Below are 22679 nucleotides of genomic sequence, written 5' to 3' on the forward strand. Positions count from 1 at the left end.
TAACCCTTTGCGTGCGACGGGCTTCCACAGAAGCCCAGCGAGTCGTTCACTTAGCTACGACGGGCTTCTACAGAAGCCAAGATTTGTTTGGTTTAAGTCGATGAAGTTTTTCAGCTTTTTCGTAATTGTTATGTACTAAAACCCTTGCCACTATTCCCTTTATAAACCTATTTCGACAACCAAATGAAAAAAATATACAGCTACGTGGGGAAAAATCCCCAAAATAGGGAATCATTTCAACTTTACCCAAATTTTTTGTTGGAGTCAGACGGGGAGGATAAATTTTGTGACGTGCACGTACGCGTGTGCATTAGGCCTGATCACGTGATTTGATCCATATCGTTGTTCTGAAAGATAAGCTAAAAATCTTTTCTGCAAGATCGTCACGTAATAAGCTACGCGTTTATTCACCATTTTCGTCTTATTTGTTTCATCAAGGAGATATCACTCTAGATAGAATGATATGTCCTTGGTTTCATCGATCGATTGTATTTTCAGAAAAACAAAAAGCTTGTAATGTCTTAGTACTTTGAGCTGATCTCGGTGCACTTTTGAACTTTTTCCCTCCCCATCATCCCTCTTCTCATTATTTTTGTCTACTATTCTGAAAAAAAGAGAAAAGAAAGCAGTTTAGCACACCATTCATCTTATGCTCTTTTCAAAAGGGAAACGTCCATGTAGTTCATGATATCGGCACTACCCAAACAAAAGAATGTCTGGGCGGCCACTCAAACAAATTCCTTCTGAAAAGAGCAGGATACAGATGGTCAATTAACGCCCCGAACAAAAGGAAGATTAGTGTTTATCGGCAGGATTACCTATTGAATGCTTTTCGTACTTAGCAATACAAAAAGTTTTTATGAATACTTTTTTTTCGACCAACATACCGTATCTAAAGAAAAAAAAATTGTCTCAATGACCGACAACACAGGTGCTTATGACATCCGTCAGTGATTCATATTGCATAAAAGCGCTTCCCCTGGGTGATGGTGCATATAAGGATGAAAGAAGAATCATTTAGGGAAATGACAGAATTTTTTTTTTCAGATGTCACGGAGAACGAGAGACAATGAGAGACAGAGATAAAAGGGGAAATAGACAAGTGCGCTTTTGCTAAAATTCCATGAATATCTACTTAAATGAATAACAACGTGACTTTATTTTTTTGTTAGATTAATTAAAAAAAAAATCCCAAAACGTTTGTTTGTCGCAACTCGGTCCTCAGACCCTTGTCAAACTGATGACTTGTTATTATTATTTTTGTTTGACCTAGCCCCCCCCCCGATGGAAATGTTCTGACCTACAGTCTAATATTGCTTGTTTGTCTCCTCTCTCCTATTTTCTGTTTTTAATTGCGAGTAAAGATAAGAATAAAGACCGTCCTGGCCAGTTTTTTTCCCCGTTATGACCAAAAAAAAAAAAAAAAAAAAAAAATCGCATTTGGGGCGCTTACCATGGTTAGCATCCAAACCAAAATATTTGGAAAAAGATTTATGTTATACCGGGACAGCAATGTTTTTTTTATGGTGCAGGGTTTGAGCTGTGGGACGGGGGTGAATCGGCTTAAAAAAATCTAAATTTTTTAATTCATGTCATTTTACAGAATGAATTTATAACAGGTTAGGTTTTAGAAGCTCTTTATCTTATTCTCCTTTTTTCTCCCAGATGAAAATTTTTGCATTGAAAAGTTGACGGAAACATAATCACTTCAAATGATAAAACCAATAATGAACTAAAAGTTTCCTCGCCTGAAATGGAGGAAATACATGTAGAATGATATATGATGAGAAATTACGTTAAGGCACCCACTATAAAGAAAACACGTTTGTCTGGCGTGTCACCCGACAGAACCCTCTCAATCCTACAAACTTTTATTCATGTTTGACCTACACCCCCCCCAAAAAAAAGGTTGATACCGACCCAAATTTTATTGATTTTCCTACTTTTTCGCGAATTTCTTTCTTTCTTTTTTACCGGCGAATAGCGTGGTAGAAAAGATTCATATAGAAAAAAAAATTGTTTCCGTTACTGCAAACATTTGGGGCGCTTACCCTGGTTAGCATCAAAACCAAAATATCTGATTTTTTAAATAAAAACAGGGGCCGCTGAGCGTTTTGATAATGGAGGGGTTGAGCTGAATGTGGGAGGGAGTGGACTGGCCAAAAAAAAATCAAAAATTTATATAGACTTCAGATTTTTTGTACATGTTTGCTGAAAGGGGTGAGGACTGAAACTTCCTACCAACTCCGCAGCCTCTGTACTATTAGATAGAACGATTAAAACGAAAGAGACAAAAATGAATTCTAACTATTAGGAATGTTTTTTTATAATTTATTTATTACTTTGTTTTCGGTTGTGAAATCAAGGAGACAAATTAAAAATAGAACAAAACGAAAGAACAAATACAAAAAATTGCTGATGCTATAATTTATTCAAGAAAAAATACTTTCTCTTACTTTCAGTAATTGCTAGCATGGCTCTTTTTTAGGGAAAAGTAAGATAAAGAAAGAAATGTAGAAAGTGACAAGAAGAGAGTTGGGAGGTATGATTTTAGACTTACAAATTTAGTCACTTTTAATCGTTTAACTCTGAAATAATTTCAGGATATTACAAATTGAATACCGGTGCGCAAACTTCAGGAACAAAATTATTTTATCATAGCTGCATGGAAAATCGAATTAAATGAGACATATAATTTATGAAAAAATCTCAAAAATGTCTTTTTGTGAAAGATTGAGGCCTCTGTCTTGCCATAACCCTAAGCCCCAAGTTCACAAAAAATAGTTTAGTCGTGCATTTTTATACCGTGATCCTCATCATCATTTTGTCTTTTGCGAAAGATATCTACCTACTTTATCAATATAGAAAATGGAAGATGATATAAAATTTATTGTGAAGTGACAGTTACAATAGTGATTTTAAAAGGTTTTTCGGGATATTAATTGGAGAAACGGGGGGGGGGGGGGGGGGGACCCCTAAATTTTCGACATGATGACCATGATGCAATTGGACGAGAGGCCCAAAATGCAACCATCTCCGATCAATACAAGTTGGCAAAATCAAGGCATACTCTCGGAACCGTTTCCAATGAAGAGAGAGAGGGGGAGACGTAAGATGTAATGTAAAATGACAGGTACTGAGAAGAAAAAAATAGAGAGAAAGGATTGAGGGGGATGGGGGCGGGTATATACCTTGTAATCCAAATCGGGGAGAAGGAAGACGATACAGATATAATTTAAATGAAAAGAACTCAGAGAAAAAAGGGTGTAGAAGGGAGGGGATATAGAAAGACGATAGATATAAGGGAATGAAAGCGGTAGAAAATACATTTACTTACAGGTTAGAAACCAGAGAAAGGGAAAACAAGGAAATCCCTAATTGGTACCGTTTAATAAATACATGTACATTTTATATTGACAAACGCGCAATAATTTAAGCAAATTTACCATCCGCCAGTCAAATAGAAGGATTTCAGTAGCTTTTTAAAACGAACCCCTGTTACACTTTTGAACCCCCCCCCCCCCGCTTTCTATCGTTCTCTCATCTTATTGCTCTTATTTTTGTCTTCTATTTCAAAGGAAATAAACAGAAAATAAAGCAATTTAGAACACCGTTTATCCTCTGCTCTTTTGAAAGTGAAAACGTCCACGCAGTTCTTGATCTTGGCACTCAAAACAAAAGAAAGTCATGGCGGACGCTCAAACAAATTCCTTATAAAAAGAGCAGGAGACAAATAGCCAATGCCCTGAATAAAAGGAAGATTAGTGTATTTCGTCAGGATGACCTACTGAATGCTTTTCGTATTTAGCAATACAAAAATCTCTTAGGAATACTGCTTTTCATATTACGACAGTAAAATTAAAAAAAGTAAATGTTTATTCACTTATTGACAAAACATGCAGGCGCTTAAGACATGGCAAGAACATTTTCTTCTTGAGCATGACAGTGCTTTCTTCATAAAAAATACAATTTCCCCTGGGTGATGATACACATAGGGATGGAAGAAGATGCAAGTGAGATTAAAAAAAGAATAAAAAATGCAAATCGAGATACATGTATAGGAGAATGATGAAACGACAGAAGGATGAGAGGGGAAAAAAGAGAAAATAGACCATGCAAACAGGTATAATGTAAACCATAATGTGCACTTTTGCTATTGCATGAATATTTACTTATAAAGAATTATAGATTAGCTGAATGTGGGAGGGAGTGATCCGGCCAAAACAAAATCACAAGTTTATGGACTTTGCGTTTTTGTATACTTTTGCTGAATGGAGGGGGGGGGGGGTGGACTGACGCCTCCTACAGACTCCAACGCCTCTGTACTATTTAATTGAACGATTAAAAAGAGAGAGACAAAACGGGATATAAATATTTCATGATTTTTTTATTACTTTTGTTTTCGGTTGTGAAAAAAACAGAACGGTTAAAAAATGAATAAAATGAAAGAACAAAATAAAATACTTTTAATTTAGATGCTACAATTTCAAAAGATAAAAATAATTTACTTTCTCTCATTGTGACGAACAGTAATCGGTAGCATGGTTATTTTTGGAGGGAAAAGGGAGATAGAAAAATGAAACGTAGAACGAGACGAGGAGAGCGTTGGGAGGTATGATTTCAGATCCACTATTTGAGTCACATTAATTTTATCCCCTTCACTCTTTGAAATTGCAACAGGAAAACAGATCGAATACTGGTATGCAATCTTCAGGAACAAAATTATTTTTATTACAAACAATAATTCATGAAAAGAAGAAACCAAAGGCGATTTTTTAGTGAAACATTGAGGTCACCGTCTTGAAGCCCAGAAGCCAAAAATCACAAATTATAGTCTCGGACTTTCGTTGCGCAGTATCATCATTGTACCTGCAAGGGAATATTTACCCTTTTTTATTCATTCTGGAAAATAAAGGTATTTGGTATGCTGTGATTTCACCCAAAACGGATTATCGTTGTAATTATACACTTTGCAAATGATCTCTATACAAGGGACTAAAGAGACCATTTATGATCGAGTAGCGTGACAATAGGCAAATAAAAAAGCACTAGAGCAGACAACAAAGCGGTATTGATCGAACCCGACCCGTCCGTGCGTGCTGAATGCCCTTACGCATTTTTGTACACAGTGCCTATTGACTTGGGAAAAAGCGAAGATTTGACAAAATAACACGACTATTTCCTAGTAAATTTCTTAACTATTCTGTTGATTTGAGAAGCTAAACCTTCATTTCTAGAAAGGAAAATGTCTGATATTTCATCTTTACATTTACTAAAAATCCTGAAAATACTTCAGTTTGGCGCAATTAGCAATTGTTTAGGAAAACACCACCACAGATCCAAATACCAGCAATGTACCAAAACGGCTCCGCCGCAGGGAGAGGTATCCGGTTTTGCAGGCCCGCACGCAAAGGGTTAAGATTACATAAAGATGTATTTTGGTACAAGCTCACATCTATCTATCGACACACTCCTCAATCCACAATACCCCTTCAAAGGACTCTCATCTATCAAGAAGTCCTTCCCAGATACAATCAGAATATTGAACTCCTTGCCAGATAAACAAGCTAAACATCTCCTTTAAACTCTATACATAAGAGACACTTTGTTAAAAAGAGCAACAATTTGAACAATAACCAACTTTGTAGCAATATTCTATGGGGAACTCACACCTGACCTGCCAAGTATAGTACAACAATACACCAGAATCAACTGGAAGACAGTCCCATGGACTAAGATAATCTCAATGCTTTGCAAAATAAATGAAAGAAAAAGATACAATCATCTATTTACTTACTTTAATATAGGAGTTGGCTGAAGGAAGAGTTCAGACCTCTCTATACTATCATTACTCATCTGACTAGTAGCACTAGTCATGTGACGACGATGACCACCACCTGATCCACCTAGTTGAAGAGAACATTTTTTTAAAATACTACATTATAGAATGACATAGGATGGAATGTCCTTGTGGGCCTGTAAATATCAAAGAAATTGTCAGATGATCGACAGATAGAGTCTTTGTCATAAATATGACAAGTAATGTGTTTCCTTTTTGTAAAGGGGTACCAGGCTGAAATTTCCATGATGAAATGCATTCTCTGTAATGAAGAAACATGATAGTATAAGAAATTCAACAATGTGATGAAAGTGCATAATGTTGTTGGGGGTGATAAGGCCTAATAAGGCCAACATCTCAATTTTTATGGAAAACAACTTTATTTTTCTTTTAATGACTAGAAAATATAGCAAGTGATGAACTGTTAAAATACCTCTATGACAAAACATGATATTACTAAGCCATTTAAGGGGAATGTAGTAAACTGCATAACATATTTTCACTCTCCTGGACATTACACATACGGTAGTTTGAAGTACATGTACAAGGCTTGTTTCACCAGCAGTGATCTAATATGCAATTTTATTACCTATTATAGTAGTGATTTTTTTTACCTGATTGCTAAGAAAGCATGAATGCTAGTAAGCAAGCAACCAGAGGACCGACGACTTAAGGTCCTCTCCGAGGGACCTGGTAATGAGAATGAATGCCTTACCAAAGGGCACTGGCGCACCAAGTGGGAATCGAACCTGGGTCACCGGAATTCGAACCCTCCCCCCTCTACCGACTGAGCTATCGCACCTCCCTACATTGAACATGCACTTATTCTACATATTACAGGCACTTTACAATAAATAATGTAACAAAGTTAATACAATAGTGCTTATATGTTATGCAGAGCTGTGTCAAGTCATATGATCAAAGGAACAAAAAAATGAGACTTTGTTTGGATGATCCATTCAAATATGAACCAAATGCAAAATAAAGGACTACACAGTGCAGCCGGAAAAAAATAAACAAAGAATTATCAATGCTTTATCATATCTTAATCACAAATAATGACAAATTACCAATCATTGCAAAGCTTTGAGCCTCCCTTTTCATTTCATATAATATAGACAATTTCTCATTCATGCATGGTTAAGTAAAAAAAATCTGAAGGACACCCAAAAATAGTTTTACAGATGGTAGTCTCAAATGTTCAAAATTATACTTAAATCAAAGAAAGGTCAAGGAATAACAAAGTTCTGTTCATTTGAAATAATACTTGAATTTCAATAATTTGAGGAAATGAAGACAATCTATAGGCCAGCTATTGGACAAATGCTGCAGTCACATTTCCCAAAGGTATCCGAACGGTGAGTTGAAAACAGCCGTTTTATGGATTTCTATATGAACCACATACAGGACATACAGGAAGCTGGTACAAAAAATATTAAAAAAGTAGTTTTCGACTTGCCATAAGGCCATCGTAGGCAAGATGTGACAGAGCCATTACCGGTACTTTGTTTTGTTGATGATCAGCCATGCATAAAACCCTTTGTGATAGCTATGGTAAGCAATCTGTGAAAACATTTTTTTTTTTTTTTACTGAAATCATGGAAATGCAAGCTTGGCTTTAATGTTTCCATGGTAATATTTTCTTTGATTAGGGTATCAAATTAAAGAGCAGAACTTTCTCGACATGTGATTTTCTTTATGAAATTTCAGATATTGTCCATCAAGTGATTTGGGGTATCTTTTTTTTCCAAATTGTTTTTGATCATTCATGCGTGAATGAATAGTTATATCAGACATACCAGATAAAAGAGGAGACTCAAAGCTTTACAATGATGGTCTGTTTGTCTATTAAGTTATGATAAATCATCATTAATTCTCAGGGTTTTTTTTATTCTGGGATGCACTATTTAGATTGAAATGCTTGAATGTGATTTATACAATCAATGAACAAAATGAAAGTGAGGAGGATGGTACATTATCATTTTGCCAAACTCATCCACACCAAGCAGCCTTCTTATTAACTCTCATCAAGGTAAATTTTTGTCAAATTCATCAGTATCATTGTAAATTCTGTAATTTATTTTCATGTACTGTTTTCACATGAAATCCTGAATCATGACTAATAATATAGAAAAAAAATATAAATCAGACTTAAGTTATTGTTGAACGATCTGTATAAAGAAAAAAGATGAGGGAAGGCAAATGTACTTGATTAAGATCAAGGGCAATAATGAAATTTCCATTTGTGACAAGACATAAAATAAATTTAAAAGATGGCTACCCTCACATTGAACACTGTGTGAACCATTATTCTAACTTTTGATAGCATGTAAGGAATAAACATTAAATGTGATGCAAAACAATTCTATATCAATATCATTACAAATGAAATTTTGCAGATTGAAATATTATATTTTCAAATTAAATATCCGATTCTTTCATAACTGAGATAAACTTTTTAGAAGTTGGATATAATAAAGTAACATGATTTAATTTTCATGAGTTTATTTGAAATTCTGAGAACAATCACAAATAGCTGGATATCAAGTTCTGCTAAATCAGTGAGTGTTTTGATGATAAAACTACTAGCCAAAGATACATACAGTCTCAAAATTATTCAGGTGAGTCTGATTACTAGTATTATATTATAATGAGATAAAACCAACCCTTTGCAAGGCTTTAATAGCTTGTTTTTATCAAATACATGTATGTAGAGTATATGTGCAGTATTCTAATAGGTCATTATTATAGGTTATTTGTGTAATTATAGAGGGTGGTTGAGGAGGGGGATTTGAGATTATCACAGACACAATATGAAATATTTGTACAAAAACCAACAGCATTGCAATGCAATGCGTGCAATAGGCTAATAACTATGGTCTGCTCACTAGCACAACATAAATGAATGAACGGTCACCTAAACTATAAGGATACATATTCAACAGGGAAAAATAAAATAAAACAGTAAACAATTTAGCAAGAAAAAAAAATGTTTGGACCACTAAGCTGATTTCAGTTCTTTAAAAGCAATTTCTGCATAATACACACATGTAGAATAAAATATTAAGAATATTCACATAAGAAAATAAAAATTCTTAAAAAATAAAGTAAAGCAAGCAAAATCACTGCAATTTTTTTGGGAAAAAATCATGCAGGAATGACCAACTTACAATGCAGTAATTATCATTTTGAAAACTTGTAGGATATTATTTTAGGAGTAAACACCATTTTAACTTAAAATTTAATGAATTATCAGACCAAAATTATTTTTTTCTATTCATAATTAATGCTTTTTTTTTTTTTTTAGCTGAAGGTTACGTTAAAGGTAACAATTTGAATTGAATAGAAAGATAACTAAGCCCTTCACCCAAAAGTTTTTGCTTATTTTCTCAAAATAAGTACATGCACAGCTTGGGCAGTATGGGGGAACTCTTGATGTCACACACTCACTATATCTCTTGTATTTTATAAATATTCATATATCTATTTTCCTCATAAATATAAGTAACACATGGCCTGATTCAACCTTGAAATGTGAAGTTTCATATATTAATACACATCAATCTAAGAGCTTCTTTACTACAAAATTGAAATATTTCAATTAAAGTTCATAAATCAAAAACAAATAGTAAATGTGTAACATCATCGGCTTTCTCATTTGCATATCAGACTTCACGTACATACATGTGTTTTATAAAATAAAGTGAAACTTGAAAATGTTCTCTTTCACAACAAATATGATGAGATTTTCAGTGCGATGCTTGAGAATTTTTCTCTTTTTTAAAACCAACTTAAAGGAGAATGAAACTCTTGGAGCAAGTTAGCTTTTGTGAAAGCAGAAAAATCAAAGAATAAGATCAACAACAGTTTGAGTAAAATAGGACTAGCAATAGAAGAGTTATGAGCATTTGAATGTCGAGATCACTAATGCTATGGAGATCCTCCCATTGGCAATGCGACCAAGATCTATGATGTCACAGATGAACAACTCTCCCCTTTTGGACACTGAAAATATACCCCAAAACATCTCTTTTTGCTCATTCTAATCATATGACAAACGATTCATCAATGATATAATGTTGTGAAACGTCTGTACTTGTCCTCTCATAAAGAGAACACCTCACCTTGTGATAGACTCTATAAAAGTGAGAATATAAGTGAAATAAGTACTAAAGTAATGAGGGAGTTGTACGTGTGTGACATCACTGATCTTGGTCGCATTGCCAATTGGAGGATCTACATGGCATTAGTGATCTCAATATTCAAATGCTCATAACTTTCTTATTATTCATTCAATCTTCCTCAAACTTTCAACAATACGTTTCTTTGATTTTTCTCTTTGATATGGATTCAGCTGGTTTCAAGGGTTTCATTCTCCTTTAATATTGGGATAGACTTCACCAAGATGTTTGCAACAATGTCAATGATTGAAAATAACTTGGGAATGTAAAACTTGCCAAACAGATCTTATCAAATGGGGCTTCATATCATCCCATACAAATTTCATGTTAGTATGCATTTTCACCTAATATAGGTGGGTAAAATTACAAACCAAAAAGAGAAGTCAAATCTAAGAGGTGCTCATGATGAGAGGATTTAAAGTTCGAAATCATAAAAAAAAAGAAATAGAAAAAAGGAAAATAAAAAAAAGGGGGGGGGGGGCAAATAGGTATACATTAAGCCACAGAGTCTGAGACACAAAAACATATGAATTAAAAATTACACGTATCAGTAGTGTTTTTTTTAAACATCTATCATAATCTAAGAGTATATAGAAACAACATCAGTTGCCTGGCTGAAAGACTACAAATCTCTTGACAGCCCACGGAAAAAAACATACATGCATAATCTCTATCATTATGTTTGTCAAAATTTACCAGCAAAATACAAAGCAGCAATATTTCATGAAAGAAAATCATTACTGAGGGCATAGAAGAGCAAGAGCTTAGAAGGCTCCTTTTCAGTTACCAGAGAGTGTGACCTTATGAACTTTTAACAATCTTGGCAACATACACTACACACTAATACAAAGCAGGGAACATGGAAAATGCTTGTCTACTAAATGAATAATGATGGGACAGGCGTTTTTTGTTGGGTGAGCAATGAAACAAATGTGATGTATGCAAGCTATGTGATGCAACATCTTACCAGATTTGATGGCACTTTGTAGTGCCTGTTCAGTTATAGGTTCTTCTTTAGGCCAGACTTGGGGTGTAGCAGTTTGCATGCATGCAATGACCGAGTCAGCACAAATTACTGCAAGTACAGGCATCATGATTTCAAGCTTGTAATGGCCAACATTTTGCATTTTTTATCAAGACATTCAGCGAGTATATTCTGCCTTTAGAATATTAAACATATATAAACAAAACACATTTTGAAATAAATTTGAGTCACACTGTCCATGTATTAAAAAAGGAATGACAGAATGCATGTATTCATATATAAAAGAATATATTCTTCAAATATTGACTGTGTCATATAATTCTTTTCAGGATCAAGCAACCCAATAATGCTGTCATAGGTCACATTCATAAGAAAGCAAATAAAAACAGTGGGCTATTAGATAGAGATTTGATTCACTTTTATGAGATTGCTTTCACTTGTACTCTACAATTATTACAGTAGATCAAGCAAAGCTGCCAATAGGCACTTAAGCATTTGAATAAATTCCTGCCAGATGAGACAAATGTAGATCAATGTATTTCTGAAGGATATTAGTTCTGCAATAGAATTTAAACCCTAAACCTTGCAATTGTACATGAGTTATACAATCATGATGCAGATATCATATTCAGGACAACTTAATGAACCTTACAGTCAAGTCTCAGCACATATACTTCAGCATTTATTATGGGCAGGGCAATCATCTCTAAATCAAGATAGCTCATTATATATATTTATGTCATTTAAAAAAATACTCTGACTCATTCTGTTGTTTTGCCATTTTCAAGAGCTTATAGCAGTAGGAAAGTTGATATAGTCTCCTTATTTCCTAAATTTCACTCACTTTATTCATATCAATAAATACTAACATTTTAATTAATCATCCATGAGTCCATAAGGGGGGGGGGGGGGTGACTATGACAAAGAGGATTGCATATAGATCCTGAAATTGAGCTTATGCAGTTAAGTATAATGTTGTTTGTCATAATTATAAAAATTGAATGTACCTGTTATTCTTGCATCTGGTGAAGCACTATAGGCCGATTTATCTCCATTTGGAAGAAACACACTGTCTGTACTATTAGGACGCTTCTGTCTTCCTCCTACTGGTGCACTCTTTACAACTACCGGCCAATCAAAATTATTAAATTTAAAGGAATGTGGCCTTGCAGGTTCCTAGTAAAACACTCAGGCAACATAACATAATAATCATAGACTCTCAAACACATTCAACATTTCTGCCATTGACAGACCAAGAATATGTACCAAGCATCTGAAATTTTCAAACAATGACCTATGTGACCTCTGATCTTGTGAAGCAACAATGTAAACAGATCATCCTAACTCAGATATGCATGCATGAGCAAAGTTTGGAAAGGTGTCTTATTAATCCATGCAAGATAATTTCATTACCAATATTATAATTAACATTATCATTACAATATAGACAAATATTATTTCATGAGTGATGATATATCATGAACAAGAAAAGGAGCATATATGATTATATTTACCTTCTGCTCTAGGAGTGGTTGCAACACTCAGTGTAGAGGAATCTTCAGCTGGTGCTGATGATGAAATAGAATACAATTATAAATGCTAGTAATAAATCATACTACTAAGGTAATGTCAATTAATCAAGAAAAATATGAAGAGAAATTAACTTTCTTCTCTAAAATAGCCCATCATTTTTTATCATACATTCTAACTAAAAACAAACAAACCACAAATTAGATAATTTCTCTTTACAAACCCCTTTATAGTTTTTTTTTGTCTCACCTGAATAGCAGTGTGAGACTATAGGCGCCGCTTTTCCGACGGCTGCGGCGTCAACATCAAATCTTAACCTAAGGTTAAGTTTTTGAAATGACAGCATAACTTAGAAAGTATATGGACCTAGTTCATGAAACTTAGCCATAAGGTTAATCAAGTATTACTGAACATCCTGCCTGAGATTCATGTCACATTACCAAGGTCAAAGGTCATTTAGGGTCAATGAACTTAGACCATGTTGGGGAAATCAACATCAAAATCTTAACCTAAGGTTAAGTTTTTGAAATGTCATCATAACTTAGAAAATGCATGGACCTAGTTCATGAAACTTGGACATAAGATTAATCAAGTATCACTGAACATCCTGCATGAGTTTCATGTCACATGACCAAGGTCAAAGGTCATTTAGGGTCAATGAACTTTGGCCGAATTGGGGGTATCTGTTGAATTACCATCATAACTTTAAAAGTTTATGGATCTGATTCATGAAACTTGGACATAATAGTAATCAAGTATCACTGAACATCCTGTGCAAGTTTCAGGTCACATGATTAAGGTCAAAGGTAATTTAGGGTCAATGAACTTTGGCCAAATTGGGGGTATTTGTTGAATTACCATCATAACTTTGAAAGTATATTGGTCTAGTTCATTAAACTTGGACATAAGAGTAATTAAGTATCACTGAACATCCTGTGCGCATTTCAGGTCACATGACCAAGGTCAAAGGTCAATGAACTTTGGCCGAATGGGGGTATCTGTTGAATTACTATCATAACTTTGAAAGTTTATGGATCTGATTCATGAAACTTGGGCATAAGAGTAATCAAGTATCACTGCACATCCTGTGCGAGTTTCAGGTCACATGATCAAGTTCAAAGGTCATATAAGGTCAATGAACTTTGGCCAAATTGGGGGTATTTGTTGAATTACCATCATATCTCTGTAAGTGTATTGGTCTAGTTCATTAAACGTGGACATAAGAGTAACCAAGTATCACTGAACATCTTGTGCGAGTTATAGTAGTTTTCAAAGTCAGCACTGCTGCTATATTAAATCGCGTGATTTAAAGATGAGACCGCCAGAGGCCATTCTACTTGTTTAGTAAAAGCACTACAATTTCACTATTATATGTTAATCATTAATAGCCAATTAATTTCACTATTATAGATTAATCATCATCATTAAATAATAATTATCATCATTAACATTAAACTCTATAATGTCTTCACCATCATGAGTAATAAGTAATGATCAAACATAATAAATTCAGCATCATCTTCAGATTGGAGATGCAAAAATCTAGATCATAACAGAATCCCAATCTGGAATAACTTATGCAGGTATTAGAAGTCATCATTATTATGACCATTCTCTGATATACAGATACATGTACATCAAATAATATTTCTAGAGTACCAAAAGTTATAAAGTGACCAATTAATTCAGTTCAAGTCCACATATTGAAGTCCACTACATAACTATACTACAGCAAGGTTAAGAAAAGACACTTACAGGCAGAATCAGCTTTTTCCACATCATCTTTTGTGGATTCCATAATAACATCCATTGGAATCTTCAGACTGCCTGTTGATCCAAGTGACCTATGACCATTGTTGGCCTCTTGACCTTTGGCCTGGCTGAGGTCAAGGCTGCTCTGAGTGCTGTCATTACCTGGATCTGAAGTCAACCATCCTTTGCCCCACAGATAAAGGAAGTTATCAGTGGCTCCTGCTACTGTGTAGTCTTCTCCACAAGAAACAGTCTAATGGTAGTAGAACAATGGAGGACAGTAAATCATTCAATCATGAATTGCAATATTTTTTTTTTTCATTTTTTTTCAATTCATTTATTTGACATCCTTTAAAAACATATGTACAAGTATACAACAACAAAGGAGTACAATAATTTAAATCACATTATAAGCGATAAAAAAATTGTCAAAATATAAAAGAAATGAAAATAAAATGTAGCGGATGTAGGAAGTCAGAAAGGCCATGGATGATTAGTTATATCAAGGGTGAATCTGTATCATAATTCCTTCCACAGTTATTCAAGCAGATGTACACATGCGATTATAGACTTGTTGAGAATTGTGAGTGGATTCTATTAAATAGAAACTGAATTTGCTTTATGTAGGTCTTTGCATATTGCAGGTTTGGTGTGTAGGATCATCTACTCAAGCTAATATGATGTCCAAATGTTACTAGTTTAAATGTCAGTATTGGTAGCTAAGACTGTCCTACTATCAAAAATCATTCAGATTTCACCTATATAAACTTACTCCTAAGAAAGGAATCATAATATACATTATACTCCAATTTATATAAATCATGTTAATCAACATTGTCATTCCCACAATGAACAACTTTATTGGATCATTTTAATCAATAAACTTTTATAATAGATATATTATAGTTCACAAACAAAACATACTACACTAATGGATTTAAAATAAATATGTATTCTATAAAAATCTAAAATTAATGTAGGAATTAATCAGAGGAATTCATTGAAAAGTTAATTCATGTTATAATCATCTGATAGGAACCTGAAGAATCTTGAATCATGTTAATTTAAAATACAACTGATGTCATTAGAGTTGTAAAAAAATAAACTGCTAGAATGGAGAATACCATTGTTGGTTTGAAGTGTTGTGACTTACTGATATGAATTTATCAGCCATAGTTTGAACTTGAGCTGGAGCTTCTCTGGGCTTGGTATTTCCAAAGCCAAGTTGACCATGCTGGTTTCTACCAAACATGTAGACAAGACCTGGCTCTACAACCACTGCACTGTGATGGGGACCTACTACCATATCAAGCACACGGAACTTGCTGAGAGCTTTGACAGCTGTGGGAACTTTCCTCCCCTCTACCTCAGTCTAGGAGTATACAAACGAAATAATGTTCACACTGAATAAGATCTCCAGGGGTCTGTATAATGCAAGATGTACTGGCCAATCAAAATTATTGGTGCATATTTTGTTCAAAAGAATGATCTATAACCAATCTGAAGTGTTGTTTCAATTGGTATAGAGCCTTGCACATCTTTGGTGCACAGAGGCATTCATTAATTCAATGAGAGCAAAGTCAATCAAACATTTGATGACTTATCATTCTGTATTGAGCTTGTGTGTCTGCTCAATCTTCAAGATAGCATAGTGCAATCGCCCCCCTTAAAACAAACGTCCATAATTTCTGAACCAGGAGTTTTAAAGACTTTTTCACATGAGCGTGTAGGTAATTTTATAAGCTAACCTCTGAGTGAATGTTACAGACATATGTTATGTCATGCTCCAGTGAGCACTGCCAGAAGGCAAAATTGTAACTTTTTAAAAATCACAAGGCCAATATCTTTGATTCCAGAATATCTGAACAACTTCCACACTCATCATGACAAATATTCAGAAGGAATGGAAAAGGTACTTTCTATAAGACAATACACATTTTTTTTGCTAAATTTCTAGGTTGAGTAAACACCAGTCAAAATTTACTATAATTGTAATTTTATCAAAATTCTAATGATAAAAATGATCGAATACTATGCCATTTATTTTTGGGAAGATTATCTTCAACAATACTCATCATTTCACGGTTCAATGAACATTTAATGAAAACAAAAAATGCAATTTTCAAACATCCTAGGCAAGTATTGTTTCATTTTGGGAACTGAAATTATCTCATCAACACTTTTTTGTTCTGTTCATGACCAATTAATATGCTTCAATGATTTTAAGGCATTTAATTAAACATTCATGCTTGAATGAACATGTAAAATGTGAATAGCTCTTTTTTTTATACATTTTTTGAAAAAAATACAATTGCTTACTATGGATATCTGTCACAACTTTCTTGCATACCGGTAGTTCATTTGATTAATTTTTATGAAAATCCAGATGTCCAATGCTTCAGTGAGCACACAATATTTGAAAGTTATGCAAATGAGAAGAAAGTTCAAAGCCTTGGCCCCACTCTGTGCTGGATCAAATGATTATTTTGGTGTGCGCTCCTTTTGGATAGTGTCACTCTGAAGCCATGTGCAAAGTTTCATGAAAAAAAAAACTATAGGCAGGAGTAACCAAAATCGTCCATGAAACAAACCCTTATTTCACTTTTGTTAAAATTTTGTTAAGAATAAGTAACCCCATATTCAATATGGTGGAAATTTTTATCAAAAAGTCTTTAGCAATATCATTTGGCAGTAATGTTTATCAACCTATGGGCAAAATTCTGTGCAAAATTCAAATTGATTTATTTATGGATGAGTGAGCACACATCAAGGGGGGGGGGGTGGCATTTGCAATGTCATAGACTCATTTGAGGGGTTATAAAATGAATAATGGGGGCAAATGTGAGTTAATTGCTATTTTTATCATCCATCATTAGTTTTATAGCCACACATACTGTCCGAACTGTTTACACTTTCATGGTTGAGCGAGCACACTTGAAAACTTAAGAATGAATACTCTTTACATTGCATACATGCATTCTTTTCCTAACAATTTTTCAGGATGAGTTGAAATTATGGACAAATCAGTGGTGGATTCAGAATTTGAAAATGGGTAGGGGGACCGAGAAATCGGGGGAGGGGAGCAACTAACATTTTCAAATTTAACTTGTGTTTATAAGTTATAGAGGGTAGTAACATAAACCTCTATGATGATACGTCACAAAAAATTGTGCATGACGCAATTGATCAATCTCATTTTTCACAGGAGTTGCCTAATGGGTGTTAAAAAAACACCTACATTTTTTTTTATATTAAAATAATTCCTTTCAAAAGTTACAGCATTTTGATTTAGGGGGGGACTTACTTTTTTTGTTGAGTACATATAATGATATAAATAAAAATCACCTTTGTGAACATGTTCTTCATGGAAGCCAAGAAACCTTGTCTATGGTTGAGACCAAGCTTGTTATATGCATTACTGCCACAAGCCAACAAGCAGCCCATATCAGTTATAAACATTGTACCATCAACACCACACTTGACTTCTTGGATGAATACAGGGTCTCGTAATGTCACCTCTATTGGTTCACAGCTGGGTGAATCAAATCAAAATTAGATCACACAATGAAATCATATCAAGGAATACATTTTTATGAACTTGACACTAAAATTTTTGCTTGAGAGCATGGTCACTTTTTTACGAGGTCAGGGCCAAAAGTCTAAAATAATAAGTTTGTTACAGTGCCACATTTGTTATTGAAAGTTTGTACTGTGCCACTATCTACCATATGTAGCAAGCAACGCATTATGGCAGGAGATCTCAGGGCCTGTTTGAGGAGTGGGCAGACCTCCCAAACTTTTCTTAATGAGGCCTTTTTTTGCCATCAAAACTGCTTTTATAAATGTAAACAACATAAATACAAATTTAACACAATCTCGGAAAGAGTGGGAACTTTTTTTTCTTCAAAACAGCAATAGTGCACCACTATGCAAGGCCTGATGCACCCAAAAGTTACATGTGCACCACTAATTGAGAACCCCTGGTTTCTATCAAACATATAATTCCCTCAAGCCAGGAATGAGGATAAAAAGATAACAATTACTCATCTGATCTCCTTTATTAAAGAGTTACATTTTTCAGTTGTAATGAAAGAGCTGTCAACTTATAGAAGTGATTTTATAAAGCAGAAAACACTGTTCAAACTAAATTAGAATTCTAACATACTTCTTTTTCTATTTGTCCCACAACATAAACCAAACATCCTCCTTCCTTTTAAAGAAAATTGTCATTTTACAAATTTGATTCCTTTTGAATAAATTTTGGTAAAAACCTACAAATCTTGTTCATCTCCAAGTCCAAGTCTTCCATCTTTTCCCTTCCCCCAGGCAAAGATTTCTCCATCTACACCTACTACTACAACATGCTCCGGGCCACATGAGATACTGGTAACATCCACACTGAAATAAACAAGGAAAAAAAATTAATATACATGAAACTATTCACTGATATGCATTGTGAATGAATTTTGCAAATGAAAATTTGTGGAAACCACAAATCACCTTATAAACATTCTCTCATGAAGATAGCAAGAATGGTACTACTTTATCGCTTTACAAAATGTACTTATGGTATGTTGTTTCAGCATCAGAATAATTTATAAAGCAATAGCTTAAAAACAAATTATGATTCTCTGAGTAAAGGCAATGGTCTAAAAATCCATATCCACTAGTGAGGGGAGAAAGATGGATGTGTTTTATGAATAACTGTATTATGCAAATAGGAGCTAGCATGTTAAAAACTTTCACTCTAATTACAAGAGACATTCAAAAACAAATTTCAATGTTTTTATATTAATCTTAAAATTGTTCATGGTAAGAAATCAAGTATAGTATGGTGAAAGCTAACCTGAGCAATGTTTCGATTAGACGAGGTCTTGAAGCACTGTGGTAATCACCATGTCCTAGGCAACCTGTAGAACCATCCCCACATGTCATTACTATACCATTATCACTGCCAAAGACACTGAATCCTGCTCCACAAGCAACTCTGAAAATAACAAATAAAAACAATGAAACTAAACATTTCATATGTACATAGGATATGGCTGCACCCAGTTTTTACGTGAAAACCATTCATAAATATGATGAACTTTGAATCTAACCTGTGGTCTTGGAATCCAAACAGGCCTGCATTTTGGTGCGTTCAAGTTATCACACTTACAATATTTGGGGAAGGACAGAGACTTCTGAATTTGCATGTAAGTACACGGAGTGCACTGCTTGCGCTAGCTTGGCAACACAAGCAAGCATCATCATACTGGTAGACCCTACAACAATACTGATACAACTAATACAATAATAATCAATCTTGTAGAAGAGACAGCTTACCTAGTGATTGACTTTCCTTTGAGAGCTTCAACAGAGGTTGGTACCTTCCTTGGGTCAAGGTCACCATGACCTAACTGACCTTTACTCCCTTCACCCCAACTATACACAACTCTCTCATAGGTCACAAGGGTAATGTGAGTGCTACTTACTGCAACCTGTAAGGGAAGAACATATTAAGGTTAATATTGATATCTACCAATGCAAAAGATGTTGAACAATTGTCAAGTAAATCATATTTCATTAATACTGGATGTCTAGCACACTTCAAATCTTTTTATCATCAAATGATACGACATAAAAATTTTTTTTGACCATGTACATTAATGTTTGAAAAAGGACGTGTTTATATCCAAAAACTAAAAGGTGAGGCTTTTTTTCAAAATAACTTGTGGGTCATTCCATCTGGATTCACCCAGTGGTTGCACCCGACCGTCTCAGAATTCGTTGTAATTTGGTACACATAAAATTCACCATGGCCCACGTACAAAACAAAAAAAATAAGTCCAATTGGTCTGTCGGTTCTCGCGCTACGGCCCGCCCTTTTCTCCTTGTTTTGACAAAAATGGTTACAGTATGCATGCACATGAAAAGAAATTAAGCTCATCAGTTCACAAATGAAACATTAAACATTTATGCTCATGAATAGGTATCTGTTTAGGCATTTTGATGTTCAGCAATATATATCATATATGTATATATATATTCTTGTTTAATGGTAAAGTGTTTATTTTTATCATCAAATTGTTGAGTATATGCCTATTTACTAACAAGAATATATATATATATATGATATATATTGCTGAACATCAAAATGCCTAAACAGATACCTATTCATGAGCATAAATGTTTTATGTTTCATTTGTGAACTGATGAGCTTAATTTCTTTTCATGTGCATGCATACTGTAACTTAAGATTGGAAGAAATCATGTAATTGGTAAACACTTTACTAACATGAATATCAGTATGTGGGACTAGTGTGAAATTTCATGGTATCTTTGGAAGAGTTTTAAAAGGTGAAGAAATAAAATATCATCATTGATTTTAACATATTTTGTCAATATCATACTAATAATTAACATACATGAAAATCAAGTTAAAAAATTATTTGTCCGGGGTCAAACTCAAGGTCAAAGTAAAGGTCAAAGGTCACGACCTTATAAATCGCTCGAATACATTATTTGATGCATGTTTTGGATTCCTCTCTGAATTTCCTAATAAATGGTACCTGTTTCATGAAAATTGATCAACACGTTACGACGCAGTGGCCATTGAAAGTTGAAGGTCACGCCCATTTTTGTCAAAACAAGGAGAAAAGGGCGGGCCGTAGCGCGAGAACCGACTGACCAATTGGACTTATTTTTTTGTTTTGTGCGTGGGCCATGGTGAATTTTATGTGTACCAATTTACAACGAATTCTGAGAGGGTCGGGTGCAAAATTGCACATTCATTGGGTGAATTGGCATGGAATGACCCTTGTACTTACCTGTCTTATCTTTAGTATAGAAGGCAATTCAATTTTGAAAGGAATAGGCGGAATTCCTGGCAGGGATGTATCAATCTGATATAGCACAGACCTGGACAGGGTGGGGAAAAGGGTTGAGAGAAAAATATAAAATTATTACGATTTATAGGCCTATACATGCAAACTAGTGTAACAAAGGAATTACCGGGTATACACCAAAATAACTTCCTGAAATGATTTTATATAAGTGGAAGTCCATTGTTTGCAAACAAAATTATTGATTACTTATCAAACAATATGGTTACAAATATTAATTTACAATATAAATGCCTTACTGTGAGAAACATGTTTACAAGTACACTTTAATATACTAGTTTTGCTAATTATCAAATTAATTTTATGTAAAGATGTAGTACATCAGTTCAACAAACTGTAATATGTACATACATTCATGTAATTCACCATTCATGTCTATTTCACTTTATCATAAAATGCTTACATTTCTAGAATTACACCAGTCAGTAGTTTCCATTTCAATACTGTTTCTTACATTTGAGTCAGTCCAAAAGCTTGATATTGGGCTCATTCAACTATATCATTATCATTACCTATCATTTCTGTACACAAGAGAAAGAAAAAAACAAAAAACAAACAAACCCCAAAACCAATACCTAGTTCTTTTCCTATGAGAACTATCTGTTGATGTGGCCAACTCATCATCTACATCTGTCGTGGGATCAATGAACTTTTCCATCAGCATTGGGATATGATTGAAATGAAGAGCATTAGCAGAGGGTCTGTACTCTGGTTCTCTCTGAAGCATATCTTGTACTAAAGACTTGAACTCTTGGCTAAAGTTTCCCTTTACAGGAGTGAATTGGCCCTGAAATCAACATAAATTTGAATGTTAGAAAACAGTCAGAATGAGCTTTATCAAAACTTGACTTGCCCTGTTTCGACAAAGGCTGAAATTAAATCTAATATAAGTCTAAAAAAAATGACAACAACAACAAAAAACATCCATCCACATGGGATGTATATATATGATGGAAGTACAAAATGATTTTTTATCTTTCCTTCATTTCACAAATGAAGTAGTAGATGTCATTCTAATACTTTCAATAGAAGTATGGGCACAAATTTGCATTCAGCTTGGTTTCCATGAAATGAAAATGATAAGGTAAATATGGTATGAAGTTCCAAACTGGACTTATCCATCATTATTTAAAATTTCTAAAACGACAAACAAGATTTAATTTGAGGATCTAAATCTCGCTCTTTGTTGTACATTAACAAGACTAAACTTTAATATAGTAAGCAAATATTTGATGGGGCAAACCATCATTTATGAAGTTATTTAGATGTAGCCTTCTTTGTATCTTTGTTTTTCACAAAGAACAAATGAATTTTAATGATGAAGATGACTGAAAAAAGGCATCCATATTCATATCACAGGGGAAGTGATAGTTTGTCTCAACCACTGAAACAAAAAGGTGACTAATTGCTTCATATTCCACATTGGTTATCTCATTATTAAAGGAAAATGAAACCTTTGAAATAAGATAGCTTGTGTGAAAACAGAAAAATCTAATAACCAGATC

General features: G+C 34.1%; 1 protein-coding gene across 4 annotated transcripts in view; it reads right to left on the reverse strand.

The window, feature by feature from the left end:
• Positions 1-22679, reverse strand: part of LOC129256819 (serine/threonine-protein kinase Nek9-like) — a 52346-nt gene that overhangs the window by 11735 nt on the left and 17932 nt on the right. For 2 of the 4 annotated variants that reach the window (XM_064097560.1, XM_064097559.1), the window contains exons 11-22: positions 21750-21961; positions 21100-21190; positions 19616-19770; positions 19134-19274; positions 18563-18685; positions 17633-17819; positions 15441-15659; positions 14291-14540; positions 12520-12573; positions 12013-12129; positions 10988-11095; positions 5798-5906 (exon numbers count right to left, since the gene is read on the reverse strand). In XM_064097560.1, the coding sequence (XP_063953630.1) occupies positions 5798-5906; positions 10988-11095; positions 12013-12129; positions 12520-12573; positions 14291-14540; positions 15441-15659; positions 17633-17819; positions 18563-18685; positions 19134-19274; positions 19616-19770; positions 21100-21190; positions 21750-21961 (1766 nt within the window). The remainder of the gene's footprint in view (positions 1-5797; positions 5907-10987; positions 11096-12012; positions 12130-12519; positions 12574-14290; positions 14541-15440; positions 15660-17632; positions 17820-18562; positions 18686-19133; positions 19275-19615; positions 19771-21099; positions 21191-21749; positions 21962-22679) is intronic. The other 2 variants (XM_064097562.1, XM_064097561.1) reach the window with 1 other exon arrangement.

Source organism: Lytechinus pictus, chromosome 3 (genome assembly GCF_037042905.1).
Source record: "Lytechinus pictus isolate F3 Inbred chromosome 3, Lp3.0, whole genome shotgun sequence".
In the NCBI taxonomy this organism is placed as follows: Eukaryota; Metazoa; Echinodermata; class Echinoidea; order Temnopleuroida; family Toxopneustidae; genus Lytechinus; species Lytechinus pictus.